Genomic DNA, 23024 nt, shown 5'->3' with positions numbered 1-23024 from the left:
AAGCTGTTATTGCTGCCTGTCAGAGCTGTCCCCCCTCCTGAGGGTTATCATCTCACCTTGGTAACAGCGACAGAGAGGGCATGAAGATGGCAGGGTTGTGCCTTTAGGAGTCTAGTTCAAATTCCTGCAAAAATTCGTTTAAGATGATCAAGCTGAGTGCCACCTCTTATTCTAACGAGCTTTATTACAATATTTAAAGGGGGGGAGAGCCCACCTGTATCAAGATTTCCCTGTATTTTCACTATTTTATCCTGTTTCAAGAACTGAATATGAGATGGCTGATGCATTTAAAGGATTTAAAGTGCATTTCCTCCCAATAAACAACAAGCAAATAAGTGAAAGTAGATGGAAAGAATCACGGATCCAAAAGGGCAATTGGTTTAGCAGGTAGTAGTCAAAGAAAGGACTTTGATGTGTTTAATGTGGGCAGCATACGCCCTGCTTAAGTGTCCTTGAGCACGGCGGTTTCGCACAACTAATAACCCCCCTAAATGCTTTAAAGGTGGAGCTGTAATTTCCTCTAATATCACTGTAAATGTGACATCCTTATAATTCAAACGAAGAAGTGCAGCGCACTCGGCGCTTGGCTTTCAGCACCGAGGACAGCGCCCGTACGCGTCTTTCTCAGCCAGTTGTGAAACCACATGTTATCTCAAAGCATGAATCTGAACTCCAGAAAGCTCAAAACAGAGCCAGCATCAAAGGCTCCCAGATACGACCGAGCGCGTGTTATGAATCAAACTTCTACTCAATCCACCGGTGAAATTTACACGTAAGGCGGAAGGCTGCCTAAACGCGGCCAAACGGCTACTTCACACTTTATCCCGGTGAATAAACGCCACCGCTCATCTGCAAGCTTCAAAACCCAACACCGGTCAAGGCTCAGGAGGGCAAAATAACAGCAACAGTTAAATAAGAGTTAACGCGTGAAGCGAACAGTCTACTTTCACAGCCTCATTTATCGCTGGCTCATCTGACTCACTTCCGAGACTATTTGCAGCTGATCAAAAACTCAGCGGCACTTCACCAAACCGATAAACTGCGCTTACAGTCGGGTTAAGCGGGAGACTCACTTCCTACCTGAAGCTGTTTCTCTTCTTGAGCACACTTGTTTAATCCGCTCCCATAACACACTGCTTGATTTTAGTTTTCTCCGCCGAAACTCATTGGCTTAGACTGGTGAGGAGGGAGTAGGCTCGGCTTGTAGGGATGGGGAGTGGAGAGAGTCCAGCTGCTGATGTAAGGGATGGGCTTTTCGCTTGGACTCGATTATTTTGAGTTCAGTTAGAAATCGAGTCCATAAAAGAAAGAGGTAGGGAAAAGAGGCTGTGGGAAAATGCTGGGATCTGGAAGCTCAAAACCTGAGGTGGAGGCGTGCGTAGATCTTGAGTGATTTAGTTAAATTATTGTCTATAAACACAGACATAGCATTATTTTCATGTTAAACCCGCCTCCATAAGGTGTCGTTCATTTCTATCTGCTAATTCTCTGCTGCCTTTGTGGATTTTGGACCAGGATTTAGACAGATATGCCATTCAGATTGTTTTCCAACACAATACTACTGTTTATGGCCAAATGTTCAACTAGTTATTACAGCAGCCTCCCCGCTCAGGATTAAGTTGCTTACTGAAGATTATGAGGATAGAAAGAGCAGGATGCACTGAAATATGTGCAAAAGAGAGGGGGAAAGACGCTTCTTTATGTAAGCTGAACTGCATGCAGCATTTGTGTTTTTTCTTTATTTTCTATACTGCAGTGGTAAAAATAATGTGGTTAGCGTATGTGCAAGTGACCTCTGTGAGCTGAAGCTCAGGCTTCGGGCACATTACCGGTTTTATTTTTCTTTCTACTCTTTGATGCTCTGTGATGTTATTGAGGGTTGGCATCCTGAAAGTGGCCATTTCAGGCACACAGATCTGGCTTTCAGAACAGAAGCCCAATCCTCTTGCTTTTCTGTTTGGACAGGGGCTGACCGAAAGGGAAGGTGGCCTTAAGCATGTTTCAGACAGAGCATGAACTGATGGGCTGTAGCAAGGAAGAGTACATGAAATGAAAATTTTGGAGTCAACAGTGAACACAATAGTGCCCCTTTCGCCATCCTCCTCTGCGTGTTTGCCATTTACGGGACCGTCTTTCAACAGAAACCATTCATTCTGCACCGAGATTCATCCTTTTAGTAGTATTGTCAGCTTTTAAACAGACATACATAAAACTGCAAGAGGAAGTTCAAAAGAACTGCTCATCCAGCAGCAGCACATCGCAATCAAATCTCCGTGTGGACGCTGCAGACAGCTAAAGGCAGGTGACTTTTCTACCTTTGCTAAATACACACATGCACCCACAAGTAATAAACAATATGCGTCCACGCACGCACAAATGCTCCAAGTCACGTGTAAAGTTGCCTTCAGTAAAAATGACAATGAATTGATTCACAGAGTGGTTTTTCAATCACTTGACAGCTGTGTATGTTATATAATGTATTGTTTCTACACTGCGTCTATGCTTGGACCTTTTCACAGTCCACCCACAAATGTATTATTTTCCTGAATGTATTTCCAGATATTGCATAACATTCATACATGGCGCTGACAAAAAAAACATCAGCTCTCGAGTTTCTGCAAAACAGCACTGAAGGCCGTGAGAGACAAAGCAGTTGACGAAAACAGAGAAAATGTAAGAACTCAAAGTAAGAGCTTAGTTCGAGCTGTCTGAAAGCAACTTGTACAGCTGGCTGTTAGTTATTGTGGCAAAGTGAATGACAAAAGCAAAGTGTAGGCTTCACATTTTAACATTTTATTCCAGAAGCTTTTTAAACCTCACGGTGCTAAAATGTCCTTCGGATACGTGGAACATTCTTTGCTTTCATTTGACTTGCGCCGCATTAAAATCTGGTCTTTATATCAAGAGGATATGAGGCTTTGAGAGGCTTTCAAAGCAGATGGGCAAGTCAATAAAATCATTCCAGCAGCATGAGATGTAAAACATTTGGCTCCCTGCTTCTAATTAACTACTCTGCTGAGATGATCACCATGTTACTCATTCAAAGTAAATAAATAAAAATGCACACGCATTGCTCTCAGGTTGATTTTACGTGTGAAGCACTTCAGACAAAAGAAGCCTGGATCAGCAGCCAGTGTTTAACGCGCGCACACTGGCTGCTTTCCGATAGAGGCAGATCTCTCCTGGAGTTTTCACCCTCACTGCCTCTTCTTCCATGGGTATTCAGAGGTGGTATTAAGCGTCTGCTTTGGGGCACACACCTGAGCCCTGTTACGCCACAGCTCCAAACAACGACCATCTGCTGCTGCTGCTGCTGCTGCTGTGTCGGTTGAGCACCTCACAGGACGTTCCCTGCGTTTACACATGGATTATCTATTCCGAGTCCCCCTGCTGCTTCTCCCCAGTCACATTCAGTGCTTGCCTTGGTGCTGCTGACCACATTGCATGTACAATAACCCAAATAGGAGGATCTCTACACATGGTCTGGTGCACTCAGATTTTTTTTTTAGTCTAGTCAAGCTCCCTCAGTGCATTTGTGTAAAATTTTCCACCAGCAGCTCCACTGAGTGGAGGTATTTCTGTCCACAGGAAGGTTTTTAGAGGGTTTCAAAGACATTATTGATTCTAAAGTTTTCTTACCGGTGATGGAAGCTGCTATCTCCAGGCGTCATGTTTGACTCGTTTTAACACTGTGGTCAAAAAGGTTGCAATTCTCCTTTTACAAAGGGTAAACCATAGAGAAGCTGACACTGCCGGATGCTCAGCCTCACTGACTGCAATTGGACGTCAAACAGTCAATGTGAGATGTTTTGTTGAGCAGCAAAAAAAAGAAGACATTCAGCTCATTCAGCTCTCCACGCTACAGTTATAGATTAAGGTGAGAAAGGGATATGGATTTATTCTTTAAAAGTGTATCTGAGGTAGTGAGTCTGTGATTACTTGCTCAATAAAGGAGTTAAAGGGATTGTTAAAGTTGTTAAAAGAATTTCTGTCCATCAACTTAAAACAAAGTCACTCATCTCTGGGCGGCTTTTTTATGATTTGGGGTACATTGACTTAACAATCTTCTCCTGCCCGGTGGCTGGGCCCTCTATCCTAATCCACAGGATGGGTGAAATGCAGGGAATGAGATTCCCGGCAGAAATCAATAAGAATATCTATATTTTGTTAAGCATTTAATGCAGCATTGTAAAACAGGAAATTCATCCCAGTGGCCATTAATGAGACACGGTGATAGTTGAATGTGTCCATCCTGATTCAATGACTGCACATAAATGGCAGATAAGCCATTTAGTTGGGGTAGCAATATTTCTAAAGCCTTTTTTTTTCTCTGTGTATTGGTTATTTTTGCAAAACCCTATCATACGACTAACAGGACCATCCATTTGAGCTCCTATCAGCCATATCAATCACCCCTGTCCAACCAACCTGACTGTCCACTCACCTTCATCAGCTGAATTATTTATGGACGTCCAGACCGCGGGACCACAGAGACACTCTAAGGAGACTCAAGGGCACGGAGTCCCCCACATCCTGCTTTTTTATTTCCAGCTTGTGTACGTTGACATGCTGAGCATACAGAATCTTTGACACTTTCCTCACAGTGTAGTGAGTAATGCATTGGAGGCAGGAAATCTCACTCCATCAGCGAGATTTTGTGTTGTTCTGCTCCGGTGTTGTTTTGTATATTTATTCATTTCACTTTATCAGAACACCCACAGAACACAAAATGCAAAATGTGCAGAGCCTCGGCTGTAATAGCAGGGCTTTACATAAGTCTTGGTTCATGCCTGCCAGACAAAAGTTGAGAATTTAACATTCAACTTTGTTTTCCTGCAGGGGGTCAATGTAAAACTTTCCAACTTTCTTTCTTTCTTTTATTACCGTCCACCTCTCCTGACCTTCTTTCCGGGCTTTTGTTGATATCCACTCACCTTTGCATTACCATGCTGTAAATAATATACAGGTCTTTTAATATTTTGGCAATCAGTTTTTTCAGAGGATCTTCCTGGCTTAAACCCTGCTTTAAACTTGAGTTTTGTTTTGTTTTTTTGTTTTTGGACCACATTAAGAAAAAACTGAAGGATTTAACTGGAGTATTTCCCACTCCTGAGTTACTGATACGCTGATTAAGAGTCTTAAATGATCAAGTTTGACACATTACAAAAGATAATATTAATTTAGAACTATTCGATTTATTTGACGTCTGCATCAATGATCTACATGTTGTACCTACAGTGCCCCCTACTGTTGTAAATGCGTCAGTTATACACGCTGAACCAAATTTAGAGCAAGTTCACAGCTGCTGCACTACAGACAGATGTGTCCCAGTGCTGTACTGGGGACTGGTCTCTCAACTTTTAACCCCACCAATCTACTCTGCAGCTGACCAGGACTCATAAATGTAATACAAAAAAGTAAAATAATTGAACTTTAACACAAGTCAAAGATGTGAATTGTATACACACACACGTAGAAAAACATATTTAGTATACACATCCAGTGATGCATATACTATTATATATTGTACATATATTTATTAGTCTCAGATTTAGCCATCCTTATATTTTGCTTGTTTTATGTTATTGTATTTTTGCACGACTCTGCTGCTTGTGAAGCTCGCACACAAGAATTTCACTCGCATGTACTGTACCAGTGTACCTGCACATGTGATGTGACAATAAAAGTGATTTGATTTGAATTAAATGCCGTGTGGGTTGTTTTTAGTATCCACATATCTTACTGCCATCCAAAGCACCTGCTGGATTAAGACCCTATCAACAGACTATTGATTTTGTTTTGTTTTTTAAATTGTACAATCATGTTTTTGGATTAACTTGTGTTTTCATAGATGTTTGAATCTTAGTGCCAAAACTGGGTTTCTTTCTCCTCTCATTATAATGCAAAAACTTGTAATATATTCAGATCCAGCATATTGTCACGTATCAGCCAGCAGTCTTAACCCAACAGCTATTTTAAACTGATTTTATACCATCTATGAAATGGAGTGCCGTGAAGACATCCTCCAAGGTTCTGACATTTTTTAAATATTTGATTAGAATACATTTATCTACCGAGTTCTTCCTTCACTCGTGCTCTCCAAGCACCTCTCCAGGTTTTATGAAATGCAACCTGGTGGTGTTCGTGTGTAATGTTGCTGACAGAGACGCACGACTTGGCTCTCTCCTTGAAGGAATAAAATTTTGCCAGCTTATCTATGATTAGCTCATGAAAACTGCCATCTGTCAATCTAAATGAGATTATAATCATGACATTCACACCTTGCTCTTTTTAAACACTTTATTTTGCAAAGTTCCATAGTGACTATTTTCACTTCTTCTTCTCCACGTCCTGCTCAGCAGCCTCTTTGGCTCTCTTGGCACGAATGCCGAATAGACGAGCATTGGCGCGAGCCATACGCAGGCTGGCGAAAGCCTTGAAGTTCTTCTCATCCTCGGAGATAACCCTGGCCTTCTCCTTCTTGTGCACCTAAAGAGGAAAAACAAAATGAGGGTAAAGACACACAGCGAATACTGCAAAATGAGGGTTTCTCCAAGTATAAAAGCCTGAGTCTAATTTTGAGAATTTAACATTTTGTGAAAATCAGTTCAGCTTTCTAGCTGATTTTTTATTTTTGTGAACAGCAGTCATCAGAAAAAGGGTTCAAGTGTTTCATCAAAGAAATACAGAGATTCCGGAGATTTGTCATCATCTGACTGCTGTAATGCAAAATGTTCAGACTGTTAATGCATCTTTTATCAGTCATTACTTCTGTAATACTGGTCCAGGTAAAACTGGCCAATAACTTCAGCGAAAACAAATTATCATCAGCTTTCTTAATCCTCATCAATAAACAGATACACAGGGTAACTTTGCATTTGTCACTTACAGTTCTGATGGGCATGACTGGACCAGTGAGCTGAGTGGCCATCTTGAGTTCCTCCTCCTGAAATGACAAAACAGTTAAATATTTTTAAAGGGAACAGACAGCAAGACTTTTCACTAGGGCATCAAACAAATGCTTATTAAGACCGTCTGGTTTGATTTCAATCACCCCAACGGGAATTGTACTTATATATATTCACATTTAAAGGTGGCAGAATGTGGGAGTGCAGCTCATCTCCAGCAGTCAGCCTGGAATTATTATACTGATGCACGGCTGATTCGACATGTATTAATAATGATCTAACAGAGAAACCTTTAATTTCATCAGTACGCTTCATTTTCCAAGCTTAACGGAATTTCATAATTAGCAGACGTGTCCCCAGGTTACCTAGGTAACCTTAAATCCCATGGAGTCTAAAGGAAGCAGCCAAAAAGGTATTCAAATATCAAATTATCCTTCACACATAAAAAACTGCTGTAGACTCTATAATCTCTTCCGTGTCTTATTTTAGCCATTTTTTAATACATTAAAATTATTTTTTAAGTAATTTTAAATAAGGAAACGGTACATTCACACCAAAGAGAGCTTCCAAAACTGTGCTTTTTCAGTTTCTATATACAGCCAACTCCTACTGGCCACATGCTTTTGTTGAATGCTTCAACACTTGTTTTTTTCTCAGGAAAATGCGCCAAACAAACAAAAAGTAAATTAATAACAAGGAGAAACACCAAAGTCTAATCTTTGTGTGCCATGTGAAAACTTACAGTGCTATCTCCCTTCTTGGGGGCAGAAGCCTTCCTGGGGAACAGGATGAGCTTGGAGCGGTACTCCTTCAGGCGCTGCACATTGGCCTGAAGAGATTCTGTGGATCTGTTGCGGCGGCGAGGGTCCACTGAGATGCCAATGGTGCGGGCCGTCTTTTTGTGGATGCCAGCCGCCTGCGGGAACATTAGCACAGGAGGACTTGATCGTTTACAATTCTGATTTTGATCACGTGGCCTGTACATGATAAAACACTGATGTCAAGCTGTCAGCATAAAATCGTTTCCTTTTCAAATAACAAATAGCAGCATTCAGAAAATGCGTTCAACGTATTCATCAAGCAAATGCAGCAGATCCAGAGATTTGTCTTAATCTAAACTGCTGTGATGCAAAACAAAGTGGTTACATTCCTGAACACATCTGCCATCAATGGTTAACGCGCTTGCTGGAGGCATTTTATAGTTCCATGGGATACAGGGTCACTTGCAAAAACAAGATCACTTACTAGCGATGGCCAATGATGAGAGCACAGCTGGCTATGACTCAAAGTTCATGGATATTCATTACTTAGCTGATCAGACTCTTAGTTTAGTAGTGATGGGTCGTTCGCGAACGAAATGGCTCTTAGAGCCGGCTCTTTGAAGTGAACGACGCGAGCCGGCTCCTTATTGGGAGCCGTGAGGGTTTTTTTTTTTTTTTTCCTTTCTCTCACCCTCTCTCTCGCCCTTTTTTCCGCTAAACTCGCACGCGCGGCCTATATTTTGCGCTGGGCAGAGGGGGGAGGGGCGTTAGTTACACTCGCAGTAGCACAGGATCAGAGCCAGAGAGAAAGAGAGCGAGGGACAACAACGTCACATTAGAAAGGTATAGTAATCATCCACTATTTTCAGTTGCAGATGATAAAGGATTCAGAAATCATGCAGGCCCATATGACAGAGAATGTGCATCTTCTTTTTGTTTTAATATTTTAATTTATATTTAATTGTGTTGTGGTTTGCAGTGTTTTGTGTTGTTTCACGTTAAATTTGTTTAAAAGGAAAAAGCTGAAATTTTAAATAGTTAAAAGTTTAAAATGTAAATAGTTGTTCTTTGTATTATATGATTTATTTATTACATTTTATGTGGAGTGAATAAATAAAGTATATTTATGGTGGACCTTAGAGACAAAGCACGTACAAACTCCAAAACGCGTACAAACTCCAAAACGCGTACAAACTCCAAAACGCGCACAAACTCCAAAACGCGCACAAACTCCAAAACGCGCACAAACTCCAAAACGCGTACAAACTCCAAAACGCGTACAAACTCAGACGCACTTACAAACCCCGAAGCATGTACAAACTCCAAAACACGTAAAAACTCAGACGCACTTACAAACCCCGAAGCATGTACAAACTCCAAAACACGTAAAAACTCAGAAGCACGTACAAACTCAGAATCAAGTACAAAAACCAACAGAAGTGCTCCAGGATGCTAGGGCGCAGTGTTGAGCTTTTGTTACCTAGTGGCTACACAAGCCAGGAAGTATCAACAACCGGATTTGGTGTGTGGTAGTAACAGGTAAATGATTTTTTTTTAAATTATTTGAATAAATATGAGTGCTTGTCTATAAATACACAAACAATACACACATGCTTTCAATTGTGTAATTTAAGTGATCTGGGTAGCTCTGTTTTGGAAGTTCAGTTCATGCTAGAAATGTGTTTTGGAGTTTGTACGTGCTTTTTGGAGTTTGTATATGCTTTAGAGTTTGTACGTGCTTTGTCTCTAGGGGCCATATATAAACATATATAAATAAAACCACTTTTTTTACATTAGTAATTCCTTTTCTGCATAATTTTATATTATTGTTAATGATTAAATAATTAAAGCAACAAAACAACCTGAAGAGCCGGTTCGGAGCCGAAAGAGCCGGCTCTTTTTAGTGAGCCGAGCCGAAAGAGCCGGATCTCTAAAAAGAGCCGGAAATCCCATCACTATAGTTTAGCTCTGTTCATGATTAATTTTATGGCAGATAAATTATTTGATTTATACGGTTACACATGCATAAAAACACTAAAACTGGAGAAAACAAAAGAAGCCCTCGTGCTCTCAGCAGTTTCTGATTAAAGCTCATTTACTTTCTTCATACAGGGAGAACCCGATATTTTTGCCAAGGTAAAGGTTGACAAGAACATTAAGGTCTTCTACAGCCACAGTTCTTTGACTTGATAGTTTGTTCAAGTTTCCATCCACAGTAACTCTAAATATCACTTCTGAAGTTTTTAGTCTCTAGCGCTTCATTTTGATATAGAAATAAACTTCCACCAGACAAAACAGTTGCCAAACATCAGTTTGCTTGCAGCACTTGTGTGCAAGTGTGCATTTTAATTAATGCCGCACTGAATGTTTCATGTAACTTTAACAGTTTTAGGTCTAAAGAAATTAAAGATATGCTTTACCTTCTAATGAAACATTTACAGAGAACTACAATCGTACCTTCAGTTCCTCGAGGGTGAAGCCACGTCCGGAACGAACCTTGGTATGGTACCTAATAGTGGGACACCTAACCTGTGGCCTCAGTGGTCCAGCGACAGGGCGAGGAGCAATGCGGCGAGCTTTAGCCTGACGAGCCTTTCGCCTGAGGAAAAAGTCAGAAGTTTAGATCAACCAAAAGACCTTCTTAGACATCTGTAAGGACGCACGGTGAACAACTTCCTCGAAGGAGGATGTACTTGAGGGACAAATGTGTTTGCCTCTGAAAAGTAACTGACCCAAACAAAGACTGCCAAATAGGAAGGTAAAAAAGACAGTCATAACATTCACTTCTAGGGCTGACACCACATGTAAAACACCAGGACACAATACATAACGCACCACATAAACCATTAACTGCTAGAAAAGACTCCAGTCAGTTGTAGTTCTACTAAGATTCACAGCAGAAAGCTACATCAGCTCTAAGACTACAGCGTCATGCTCCAACCTCAGTCTTATACCTAATCAGTGAAATATCATTATCAGTTAAAAGAAGAAAAAAGCAAAACAAGGAAACATGAAGTTTGCTGTATCTGCTTAGTTCAGTATAATTTTGCAGGCAAACAGATGCCAAAATCGTAAAGATTGTCCTGCTTGGCCAACAGCTTGATCAGCTGAAGTGGTGGCTCAAATCAAACAAGGTACAGTTACTTCAACCACTTTCTCCGTTTGTTTTATTTAATAGTTTAATAATGTCTCATGGGACTGAGGGACAGTTACACGCACGTTCACATAATACACGGTAACTACAGAGTATAAGAAACGTCTGTCAATGTAAACATTATATTGATGTACACATGGGACGAATCCTGGTTCCACAGCATGGTTTAGTTATCCTTTACGGGCAAAAAAATTCCCACCATTTGAACCGAATTCGATGCTAACCATTTACGGGCACGCTAGCTCAAGTTAGCATACGTCCATGTCCTCACCTGCGGATCTTCCTGGCTGGCTGGTTGAACCAAGTGCGCACTCTTTTCTGCCAGTCTTTGTGAAAGTGAGGGTTCAGGATCATTCCATTCCGGCTGGGGGCCATGGCTGCCTGCTTCCCTGCAACACAGCGTGGCACATACACATGAGCGGACCGTCATGCCGGCGGACCTCCGCTTCATACAGTGCTAAGATGCTAGGTTAAAGCATTAACGAGGGGTCCGGCTACTTTCATGCCCCGATAATGTCCTTACAAACTACTACATGTAATAATCCATTTGTCATCGCCATTTCGGCATTCACGTAGGTTCATCTTTATTTAGTAGGACAGTGTTTAAACATAGCTACTGACAGCCATCGCTTCACCGGTCATCTCCATAAAAACATTAGCTACTTAGCAATTTAACACAAAAAATCATGATAATAATCACCTTATTTAAAAGATGACAAAAAGCACTTTTTCAGACTATAAGCTAAACTCACAAATACAAACAGAAAATCGAGGATTGAAACGGATTTTTGAAAATCTTTGGAGGATAACTTCACATACCTACAAGGAGGAAAATGGCCGAAAGGAAAAAGGAAGTTGTAAGGCGGTGGATTGTGGGATATGTAACAACCAGCCAATCAAAGAGTGTGTAAAGGAGCATTCACCCCCTTAAAATCGTAAACGGAAACGCCAGTCATAAGCGGTACTTCAAGTAATCTGGTGTAGAAGAATAATTTATATCGTCTTTAGATGAGCAATTCTAGGTCACGGTGAACATTAAGTTTCATTTCTATACAGATAGTGAAAAATGACACGTAGCAAACCGTGCAAGGATAGAAATGGGTCGTTTGAGGCTTTAGTAGCTTGAGAATCGCACTTTTCATCTTTGAAAATGAAATAATTTAACGGGTGCCTTTTGTATTCACTTGGGTTATCTTTGTTTAATATTACATTTGTTTGATTTAATGATCTGAAACTTGAGTGAAATATGCACAAAAAGTTTTTTTTGTTTGCAGTATCTTACATACGGATCAGCAATGTCTTTGTTCTATCGATTATATTTGTAATTATAACTTAAAATATCACTAATGGCAGGAGTGAACTGAGTGAACCGAATTGTGAAAAATGTTAGGATTGAACAATTTTCCAAAAACATATGAACATAACAAAGTATAGAAATTCAGTAAAAAAAAAAAATATATATATATATATATATATATATATATATATATATATATATATATATATATATATATATATATATATATATATATTTTAAAAATCAAAACGTACTGTACTGTGCCCACGAAACTTTCAGGGCTATACCTTAGTTCATGTCCAACCGCATGTACACAGATTTAATCTTTAAAATAGTACAACAGTGTGTTTTAATAACAGGCTAATGAGGAGAATATACCATAATTATGAGTTATGGAACTGATGGCTGGACATTCTACTTCAGGTTTTTCTGACAGAAAATAACTGAAATCTTAATTTAAAAATAGAAAGCAAGAAGAGATTAGGAAGGGGTAAAGTGATTTTTCACATCAGTGTATTTTCTAATAGTTAGTATTTTTATTTTTTGGTTGAAATATCTTCAGTCAGATGCTTTTATGGTATATTCTACCTCATTAAAGCGATCAGCCTGCTATTAAAGGCTGTTAAAGAGCCTGTTTTCATTGTAATCTTGCTATTTTCAGAACAGTGAGAGAGACCTTGTACTCGACTTTATCTAAAGCCTCATTGTAATATGTAGCATAATAAGGCATTAACATGCCAAAACCTGGGCCTGTTCTCAAAAGGCAACTGCAACAGCACCTCATGGTGCATATGGCATATCCAACAAAGAGGTACCAGTTCAGGAACTCAGCAGTTCTGTCGGTAAATCAATTTTCAGACAGAACTGCTGAACTGCAGCAGATGCATCCAGTTAACATTTTTTAAATTAAAAAATAAATTATTAGGTATAAGCGTAGGACAGTCATAATGAGCAGCATATAAGCTCCCACGAGTTTGTATAACATTATACAGTCACTCAGTGAGAAGCTTAAACCACTTGTAGTAATTTCAAGATAAAAAATAGTGTAATATGTGATTGTGTTCATTTTTTTTTTACTTTAAAGCTCTTAAATTGCATATATGTTTACTGTGAGTCTTATTAATTCTAAAATCAATGTAGTAATTCAGTGTGTGGTTTATTTAGTTCTGATTGAATTTTGCAACTGTCTATTTGGCTCTTTTACAGAAGCTATCCTATCACCATGTCAGAGAACAGCACACCCTGTATTTGGGTGTATACATATGCTCAAGTCAGTGAATGAATTTAAGTCATTGAAAGAAAGTATCATCTTATTGGAGAGTGCCACCATACACAAGCTTCCCCATGAAGCTGTTGCTTGAGCATGGACAGGAATGCACTTTGGTGTGTGGATGTTATAATTATGAAAAGTTGCAGTCACTTAATAAATATAATAATAAATATATAGCTCTAATATGTTCCGAGAACACTCTTGGGTTGAAATTTTGAGTTTCCTTATATTTGAATGAGTGTCCTATAAAAGGTTAAGGTGATTTATTTACATGGGGGAAAAAAGTCATGAAATAAAAAATGTGTAGGCTCCATCATCTTTGATTAATTTATGATTTTTATGCCTTTAGCACCATTTTTTATTTGTTTTTTTCCTTTTTTGCAGTGTAAATATATGAAAATAATATAGATTAGGCACAGGTGTCTGTAAGAGGAAACAAAGATGTTCAGGGACTATCCCACCTACGGTCCTACAAAGGTGTTGGACTCACTTGAAAACCAGCAGAAGGACACTAATGTCCATAAAGCTAATTAAATAAAGAAAATAACCCAACAACATTACCATCTTCTGCTTTGAATTCCTCTCATTACTCAATAACAAGTGAACTGTTTTTCCCAGGTTTTAAAAGCCAACTGAGGATCAAACCGGCCTTTTTAATCCAACGGAGGAATATGAAAAATGGTTGTTACAGTCAGCAGCAGACACTGGTGGTGAACACACTGCAAGAATAAACAGGAAATAACCTATTTAGACCAATCACAGTCTTCTCATTATCAACCTGAATGTGCATGTTTTTGTTCAGTCACTGATTTTAAAACCACTGTGGCATTAATCATTGATTAACTAGCTTCGACTAACTCAGGTTATCATCACCTGAAGGCAAAGGTCAAGGTATTTTAAACTATAATAGACACACACAAAAAGCTGCAGTCTCTCCTGGCAGCTCATATGAAGCAATTTGATTTGAACATGTCTGTCTGAAGAGCTTCAAAAAATATTACAGCTAAAGGTGTGCTGTCACTTGCCTCGCAAATAGGTGCCTACATGTTCACAATACACACCTCTGTGATTACTTGCCTTGCCAAGAATGCGAGAAATGACTCATTTCCAAGTTTAAATACAACAACCCAAACAAAATGCCCACATTTTATTAAATGGATTTGAAACAGCACGTTCAAGTTGTTTAACACATCTGTGAACATATTGGTAATGGAGCAAAGCACCACAAACAAGACCCAATAATACAGACAGATCTTGAGATTAAGAGCCCTTTAGATGTGCTAGTTGCTTAACAAAAAGGAACTTTCTAAGTGGAAGCTGTTACTGAGCATTTGTAGTCGAGTATTTTAGTTTGAGGACACGATTCCGGTACCAGAATAAATACCACAGATGAATAAGTGTGACACACTACACGTTAGTAACCTTGCAGGGACTAATCTTTGACTGTGATTAAATTACAAAGCAAAATGAGTTTATAATTTTATTCAAGTGATTTGACAAATTTATCATATGCAGCTTGATCCATGAGGCCATCAAGTTCTTCGGGCTTTTCGATGGTCATCTTGATTATCCATCCTGAAAGATAAGAGTTTGTTTATTTCAAAATCGACAGCTGTACTTGCTGAAAAGAACAAGCTGTAATTTTACTTCTTTGTAATACTGGTTTGGCAGGTTGTCCTCTATCCTGCAATTCTGAGAAATCACAAGGACAAGTGTACTGGCAAAGTATGACATTGAGTGGTGGATGCTCACCCTTTGCATAGCAATCTTTGTTCACAAGTCCAGGATTTTCTGCCAGCTCTGTGTTGATTTCAGTCACCTCTCCTGTTAATGGTGAGTACAGCTCGCTGGCAGCCTTTACACTTTCCAGTACACCAAATTCATCTGCAACACACACATACACACACACACACACAGAGGAAAAACACTTTTTATTTCAATACTAGAATCAATCACTTGATAAATATGTCAAAAATTCACAGGTCTTACCCATTTGTTCAAGTCTTTGGCCAACTTCAGGGAGTCCACAGTATACCACATCACCTAATGCTTCCTAAAATGACAGAACAAACTATATGACACAAGTATTATATATAACCACATCGAAGTTGTCCAAGAATCTTTTTTTATTTAAGATTTAGAGAACTTCATACAGTACTTCAATATCTAACAGCACTGTAGGAATACAAAGCTTATTTAGGGGGGGGGGGGGGGTGTCTAATACTATAATCAGTTTATTGCTTTAATAAGCAGTCAGCAACAGCAGGATGGCTCAAAGTAAAGAGTCCCTGTGTTCAATGATCACAGTACTGAAAACTGTCAGTCTGGTTTTTACTGTTCTGGATCATTTTATTGTCCCAATAGCCAGTTTACGTATCCAAAAATCAGAGCCTGGGCCTCCACCCCTGCCCACCCTGTGCCTGATCCCTATGGCACCTCCTGGGGGTGGTGGATCTACAGGAGGAAAGGGACTCAGAGTGGACTTGCTGCTCCTCCACATTGAAAGGAGCCAGTTGAGGTGATTCTGGGATCTGATTAGAATGCCTCCTGGTTGAGGTGTTCCAGGCATGTCCCACCGAGAGGAGGCCCCACAGCAGGCCCAGTGTGGTGAGATTACATCTCTCACCTGGCCTGGGAACGCCTCTGTGGCTGGTGGCTGGGGAGTGGGAGGTCTGGGCATCTCTGCTTAGGCTGCTGCCACCTTAACCTAGCCCCAGATAAGCAGAAGAGGATGGATGGATCATTTTATTTTAAATTGTTCTAATGCATGCTTTATCCAGGTAAGGAAATCTCACAAATTCTTCTCTTTTCAGTGAAGGATAAACACAAAACACAACGTCCAGATGAACAGAATCAACTTTCTGGGAATTACTTTTAGACAGTTCATGAAATTTGTTGCCAAAACAGTAAGATTTTACCAGATAGGTTTAAAATGCTGGCAGTCTGTTGAGGGTACTGCAACAGAGCAATATACTGTAAATCTGGCTTTAGCTTTGTCACACTTTTATTAACTGCTGCCTGCCACAGTTAGCTTTAACAATGCTTTCACAGCATAAATGTGAAACTCAATCTTGTCGATGTTATACTAAATTATCTCCAGCTTATTAATACAAAATTATCCTGAAAGAATTCAAAAAAAATTTCAGGTTTGTTTCTTAGTTTAAAGACATGGATGTTTCATGGATTCATTACACTGTCTTTTGTAAGCCTCATCCCAAGGCTATATTGAATTAGTGAATATGCAAGGAGGGGTAAAATGAAAAGATTTTGAATGTGATGCCATTTCAGAAAGACGGCATTCTCTTGCAGTACCTCCTACTTTGAACCTCCCAATCAGCCGGGCCTTTGTGTGTGTTCTACCTGTGCCTGGCTTTACTCCACATGCTTCTGTTTCCTTACACAGATCACAGAAGCTTGTTAGGTTAACTAGTGACCACAGGTGTGGAAGTGAGTTTGTATTAGCCCTGTGATTGGCTGGTAATCTGCTCAGGACCCTGCCTCGCATCCTATGACTCCTGAAATAAGGCTCCAACTCCTGGACGGCGTCAGGTTCAGTGGCCTCAGGATTTCATCTCTGCTTTTTGCAGATGATTTGGTTCTGTTAAGAGTCATCGAGCGAGAACTTTCAGCTTTCACTGGGGTTGGTCTGCAAATTAGTGTGATGTGGCTGGAATGAGAATCAGGACCTCCAAGTCTAGGCCCATGGTTCAAAAAACTCCAATGTGGCTGATTTAAAACAATTCTGCAAAGAATAGTTGTCCAAAATTCCTTCACAGTGATGTGAAAGCCTCGTGTCAGTTATTGCAAACTGATTGCAGGTGTTGCTTCCAAGGGTGGAAAAACCAGCTATAAGACTTATGGGACAATTACTTTTATTTCCACAGGTCCAGGTAGGTTTGGGTTGTATTTTGTCCCTTAATAAATCAAACTGCATTTAGTATTTACGCAGGTTACTATTTACGCAGATTGTTAGATAGTCTCAGACGTGTTGCAACTATGCAACAATAAAGAGAGGTGAAGGGGTCAGATACTTTTTCACAGCACTGTATGTCAGGTGTAAGGAGTAGCAGTAATAACAATTCTTTAAAAAGCTAGATTCATGTTTAAAGATATTCCAGTCTTTGAATGTCTGCACAGTCCTGCACAATGCTAGTGATCAATTGTGTCAAACATTGGCCATAAAAGCACTAAATTAGCCTGTTAAAGCACATCAGTTGAGGGCAAAGACCAGCTCTAAAGTGCACACTGCAGATTTTTCTGCAGACTATTTTATTGCTATTTTTAGATAGTAATAATTAAATCTCTGAACCACGTGAGTCATAAATTAGTAGAAAGACAAACCTACCTGAGCATAATTGCTGATACCAACAATGCCAACACCACCCTCCACTTGCACCCACTCGTGCTTATCTGTGAACTTTAATGCTACAGAGAGAGAAAAACAAAAGGAGAATTAGTCTGGAACAGATCAAATGATTATGTTTAAAGATGAAATTATAACAGTATGAACCAGTGGAACAGTGATGACGCTTTTGATTCGCATACGTCAATTTCTTGACAAGCTGTTACATCAATGGGAAGCCTACCAGTTGTGTGCTGTCTACAAGAGCTAACTTTGAGGCCTTTGTGCAGACGTCACAACCCCGTTTTTTGGCTTGGTAAATTTTCACCATCACTGCTTTAACACTAACCACAGCTGACAGAGCTGCAGTTTTGAAAAGAAACACTGAACCATTTTGATTCAACGCTCCTCATGTCGCGTTTACCCTGCAGGAGTGAACTGTTATGGCTCAACAGCTTCCAGTGTTGGCACCTGACCAACACTGAAGAATACAAGTTCAAACCAGACTGAACTATGCAAGATGATTGCTAAGGAGTACAGTAACTGCCAAGGCAAACGGCTCAAGAAACGCTTTCTGGTACTCATTTGCTTCAGGAATATTTTTTGTAAGTATGGATATCTGATAGGGTGGTGTCTGTGATTAAGAATTAATGAAGGCTACATGATAGTCATCCCTCCCCTGCCATTTGTAGCTCATGCCCAGTACCAGCACTGACTTTTGTTTAACAAGCTGCTTCTGGCTGCACGAGACTCGGGTAATTGATCACCATCACAATTTAGAGCTCGTGCTCCTCTCACAGGGAATATATATACAGCCGTCTGAACCCTTTAGCCAGCGTAACATGTGGTGGCTAATTATCTGCACGTAAGCTTCGGTCTGTGAAGCTTCTTTAAAGTTAAAACCACGTTTTAGTTGCCTTTCCTCGCGCTTTTCTGTGCCGCCCTGTGGGAAAGTGACACAAACTGTGTGACCCCTTTTATTCCCACCCATTAGTCAGACAGGAATGTGTGAGCAACCCGCATGTAGTACCATTACAGCTCATTTGGCAAGTCAGGGTTATTATTATAATTATTTTTTAAATGTATTATATTTACCTGCAGACAGGACCGAGGACGTGCTCAGCGTCCGCGGGGAGCCGCTTCTCCACTGCAGCCGAGTCGCTGAAACCTGCGAGAGCTGAGGCAGTCTGGGCGAAAAGTTTGCAGACAGGCACCGCAGAGCTGCTCTCATCGCCATCTTCACTCAGTGTGAAGCCACAGTTTGATCGAAAGCGAATCACTTGACCGCGAGAGCGCGCACCATCCCACTACACGGTGTGGGAGGTGAGAGACCCGGGGCCAAAAAGCTCTCAAAAGTGAGTGAATGCACACTTAAAAAAAGAAATGCTAATTATTCAAAGTTAATGGGGTCAGAAGAAAATGCTTACATGTTCTACTTAGGTACAGTAGATAAGGCAGCACATGGCTGTTACGTTTGCTCTGTCTTTCTATTGAAAAAAAATGTATAAAACGATAATATTAAAACAATAATCGCGATAACAGTAATATCAATAACTGTAATTTTCTAGTTTGAAATAAAACTGACATATTCAAGTGCCTGCGTAAAATTACATGTCGGATAGCAGCCTATTTAACAGGGGCGTTTCCAGGATTTATTTTATATGAGGTGGTGGTGACCCCAAGACTTTAATTTCTGAGAATTTCTTTTGCAATGGCAAAAAAATAGGAGAAGAAGAATATTTCTGTGAAAAAAGTCCGTGAAAAAAACACGTTTTCTTTTTATATTGACTAAAATTGTATTTATAAATTACTTTATACACCTGTTATTGAAATGAGCTAACTACAACTATGAGTGCTATCTGGGAATTGTGATCACATGCTAGAAAACATCAGGCTCCTTATGTCTTACAAATTTATTACATAAAAAAGTTGTGCTTCACAACAGTGTAAATATTTTTTGATTGTAAATCATATGCACTATTTAGCAGCCGAAGTATGATTATAACATTTTTGCTTGAGTATAAAGCATTTCTTCATTTATTTTAAATATTTCTTGCCACTTTGTAAAACAAGTAATCCAGTAATACACTTTTAACAGATTCATGCGTTATTGGATCATTGCAGCTGCTGACGGTTTGAATTACTCTTGTATTGCTGGGTAGGTTGATCTGTGCTAATGCAGTTTGTCTGCAAAGTAATAAGTAACTTATTCTGTAAAATAAATAGTATGGTGCGCAAAGTACTCTGTTTACATACAAAATATGTTAGAGAAGAAGCAAATGTACTTATACTAAATAAAGTGCAGGTACATTTAACCTGTACTTTAGTAAAGTACTTAAATAAATGTAATAAGTTATACTATACTGTTCCTATTAATGCGCTCATCCAATGGGCAAAAATCTATATTTCTAATCAAACAAAAGTACCGTAACGTTCCCATATGTTCTCAAGAACCAGACGTTTTGATCTCAGTTTGTCCGTTTATTTGGTAACACAGGCAAACGGGCCGTTAACTCCGTGGCGAGTGCTCTTGTGCAACACCTCACTTCAGCCCCGCACAGTCACACAACAACAAGGACCCCCCTTCCCTTCCTGCACACATTAACTCCCTTTTTTCCTGCAGCACAACCAAACATGTATCTTAACGAAATAACAATAGTGTGCAGAGATAGCCAACCTGTCACTGTATAAAAACATTTAACCATTGTTACAGTACCTTTTGCCTGATGAAAAAAACACAAATTTTCCATAAAAAGGTTGATACTCGTCAGCTGTGCACATCTCAGTGAAACAATCCACTTATGTGGATTCTGTTTCCTGTGAGTGCAGCATGAATTTATGATGAGCTGTTTAAACTATACACAGGTTTGCTCCTGCAACTGCTTTGTACATTTTATGGAGAAAGATTTATTTACATGACACATATAATGTCCATAAAAAGATTTATATAGTGCTCAATCCTGTTATATGATCTTATTTAAGTGTATTTTGCTAAAAGTTTGGTAATCAGTAGTGTTATTAAAAGGAAGGGGTTTTGTTTTTTTGTTTTGTTTTTTTTAACATGACTACAGAGAATAACATTTTGTAGTTTCTCTGGTAGGATATAAAGCAGTGGTATAAACAGAATTACTCAATGAAAAAAAATGAAAAAATGCTGCTGGGACTGCAGCTGTGAAGGCTGTGGTGTCTCAGTGTCTGATGTATGAACATAACTCTGGCATCACTGCACTGGCTTGTAGGGAAAAGATTAGTGAAGCAGATTTTTTTTTTTTACAGTTTCTGATGTATGGACTCCTCCACACTGTTTCTTTTTTTCATCAGACCCCAGTTCTGTAAACACATGTACTCATAAAATAAACCTGACTGCAGGCTCACCATCTTTCTATTATGTTGCACCTTTTCCTTTCATTGCAGTGGCCGAAACTAAAGCACACTTACTCAAGTTCTTAATTACAATCATTATGCAGTTGTACTTAAGTATTTCCACTTGGAGCCCCTTGAAAATACAAAGCCCTCCCACATGCTGGGCCATAGTTCTCATCTCAAATGTATTATTTCCCAGGTCTCTCTTTCTGCTCTAGTCACCATCAGCAAGAGCTGTTGGTGGGTCTGCTTGTCAAGCTGATGCTGAGGCTCACCCTACACCGGAGCTCAACTGGTCCAGAAACAACTGCTGATTCTCTATTTGCATGTGAGCACTTTGACTTTAAAGGCATAAATAAAATAAACAACACTTCTGGATCAGAAGTGTTGTTGGGGACATCTAGGCGTACCTTAAATGTATGAGCAGGCCTAATTTGTTTAAGCAGGACATTATGTGAGTGGAAAAAATGCTTTCTTCTTCAATACTGACAGCTCCCCACTGCAGAAACCTCCGGCTCTTGACCACAGTCTGGGTGACAGAGATTAAAAGTCATTGGTTCTTGACTCAGAGCTGTTTGTGAGAAAAACAGAGCAGGGCCTTGTTTTTGCTCTTGAAGGTAAACTTAATCTTAAACTTTCAAAAGGCACAAGCTAGAACAGTTTTTACCCTCTCCAGCCAATGCTTGGTGACACTTAAAATGAAATTGATCATACACAGAGCTCCGGTGATTGAATCTACCATGAAAAGGGACCTTTTTTTAAAGCCAAGAGCAACAACACAAAATACTCTGAAAACAAGATAGTAGGGTATATACACTTGATGCTCCAAAAGGGAGACAAAGCGATTGAGAAACAATATCCAACCTTCCTCCAAAACCTTTTATTTTAAATTTCCTAACTTTTCTTGCATGTAAACAAACATTTAAAATGTTCTTTTAAAGAGTCTTGATGCATTCTCAATCATCCAGGTAAGTAAATCTCCAAAGTTTGATTCTGTTCATCTGGACGTAGCGTTTTCAGTGGGAGAAATGTTTCCTCACTCGTCCAAGAGACTTCTTCAGTCTCAGCTGACTGCAGGTTTCCCCATTCTTATAAACGTACATTTGCATAATGACTGAAACTAGCTCCCTGAAGGAACAATGGGCTGGGAGGTCACCTTCATCATAATTATGCAAATTCTCATGACCATTGATCAACAAACACTGATCAACAACCACTGATTAAAGACCACTCAGTTGAGACACATTTTTTCTAAACACTGGGTCTCTGTGGCTTTTAAACCCCAAAACACGCTGCTTCAAAAATTGGTCCACCCCAAGGATCGGGTGTCCCGACACAAACAGAGTAACATAGTCTACGCTGTTAAGTGCCAGGAGAATTGCCAGGATTTATAAATTGGAGAAACCAAACAACCTCTGGTGAAGCGGATGGCACAACACAGAAGAGCCACCTCGTCAGGCCAGGACTCTGCAGTCTATTTACACCTACAGGCCAGTGGACACTCTTTCAATGATGAGGATGTACACATTCTGGAGGAACGCTGGTTTGAGTGCTGAGTCAAGGAGGTCATTGACGTGAAAAGGGAAAGATGATCTCTGAACCGAGGAGGGGGCCTAAGCGTACATCTTTCACCATCTTACAATGCTGTGATTGCAGCCATTCCCCAACTCTCTGTGAATGGTACTCATGGCCATTGATCAGTGCTCTTTGAACAGTGGTTGTTGATCAATGGTCATGAGAATTTGCATAATTATGATGTAGGTGACCTCCCAGCCCATTGTTCCTTCAGTGGGCTGGTTTCAGTCATTATGCAAATGTTTATAAATTTGGGAAAACCTGCAGTCAGCTCAGACTGAAGAAGCCACTTGGATGAGTGAGTAAATGTTTCTCCCACAAAACGCTACATCCAGATGAACAGAATCAACTTTT

At 39.8% G+C, this 23024-nt stretch overlaps 3 protein-coding genes and 1 non-coding gene across 8 annotated transcripts in view; all 4 read right to left on the bottom strand.

The window, feature by feature from the left end:
• cpne7 (copine VII) overlaps positions 1–1580 on the bottom strand; it is a 38628-nt gene extending 37048 nt beyond the window's left edge. The window contains exons 1-2 of one of the 5 annotated variants that reach the window (XM_085162881.1): positions 1081–1580; positions 57–124 (exon numbers count right to left, since the gene is read on the bottom strand). The gene's annotated coding sequence lies outside the window, so the exon portion shown is untranslated. The other 4 variants (XM_085162890.1, XM_085162899.1, XM_085162873.1 and 1 more) reach the window with 4 other exon arrangements.
• Positions 1581–6286: 4706 nt separating this feature from the next.
• Positions 6287–11252, bottom strand: rpl13 (ribosomal protein L13). Its single transcript, XM_085162934.1, has 5 exons — positions 11095–11252; positions 10127–10268; positions 7651–7824; positions 6890–6946; positions 6287–6489 (listed from the first exon to the last, which is right to left on the bottom strand). Exons 1-5 carry the CDS (start codon positions 11196–11198, stop codon positions 6331–6333), a joined length of 636 nt encoding a protein of 211 aa, XP_085019060.1. The 5' UTR covers positions 11199–11252; the 3' UTR covers positions 6287–6330.
• On the bottom strand, positions 6637–6711 carry LOC146525670 (small nucleolar RNA MBII-202). The gene has a single exon (XR_014875517.1). It is a non-coding gene; the product is annotated as a small nucleolar RNA MBII-202 (small nucleolar RNA).
• Positions 11253–13940: 2688 nt separating the features above from the next.
• Positions 13941–19016, bottom strand: gcshb (glycine cleavage system protein H (aminomethyl carrier), b). The gene is made up of 5 exons (XM_085155556.1): positions 18828–19016; positions 17736–17815; positions 15380–15443; positions 15143–15274; positions 13941–14965 (listed from the first exon to the last, which is right to left on the bottom strand). Exons 1-5 carry the CDS (start codon positions 18967–18969, stop codon positions 14871–14873), a joined length of 513 nt encoding a protein of 170 aa, XP_085011682.1. The 5' UTR covers positions 18970–19016; the 3' UTR covers positions 13941–14870.
• Positions 19017–23024: the final 4008 nt, after the last annotated feature.

Source organism: Neolamprologus multifasciatus, chromosome 1 (assembly GCF_963576455.1).
Source record: "Neolamprologus multifasciatus chromosome 1, fNeoMul1.2, whole genome shotgun sequence".
NCBI classification, from domain to species: domain Eukaryota; kingdom Metazoa; phylum Chordata; class Actinopteri; order Cichliformes; family Cichlidae; genus Neolamprologus; species Neolamprologus multifasciatus.
The sequence above is the reverse complement of the archived record's forward strand: the minus strand, read 5'-3'. Positions and strand labels throughout refer to the sequence as shown.

What these genes read in the sequence shown, in the direction of transcription:
- rpl13 (XM_085162934.1), bottom strand. Translation starts at nt 11,198, where the DNA reads ATGGCCCCCAGCCGGAATGGAATGATCCTGAACCCTCACTTTCACAAA. An exon ending in CCAGCCAGGAAGATCCGCAG is followed by an intron (nt 10,269 to 11,094) that starts GTGAGGACATGG and finishes CTTTTTCCTCAG; the next exon opens with GCGAAAGGCTCGTCAGGCTA. An exon ending in TCACCCTCGAGGAACTGAAG is followed by an intron (nt 7,825 to 10,126) that starts GTACGATTGTAG and finishes ATGTTCCCGCAG; the next exon opens with GCGGCTGGCATCCACAAAAA.
- gcshb (XM_085155556.1), bottom strand. Translation starts at nt 18,969, where the DNA reads ATGGCGATGAGAGCAGCTCTGCGGTGCCTGTCTGCAAACTTTTCGCCC. An exon ending in CCAAAGACTTGAACAAATGG is followed by an intron (nt 15,275 to 15,379) that starts GTAAGACCTGTG and finishes TGTGTGTTGCAG; the next exon opens with ATGAATTTGGTGTACTGGAA. An exon ending in CAAAGATTGCTATGCAAAGG is followed by an intron (nt 14,966 to 15,142) that starts GTGAGCATCCAC and finishes CTTATCTTTCAG; the next exon opens with GATGGATAATCAAGATGACC.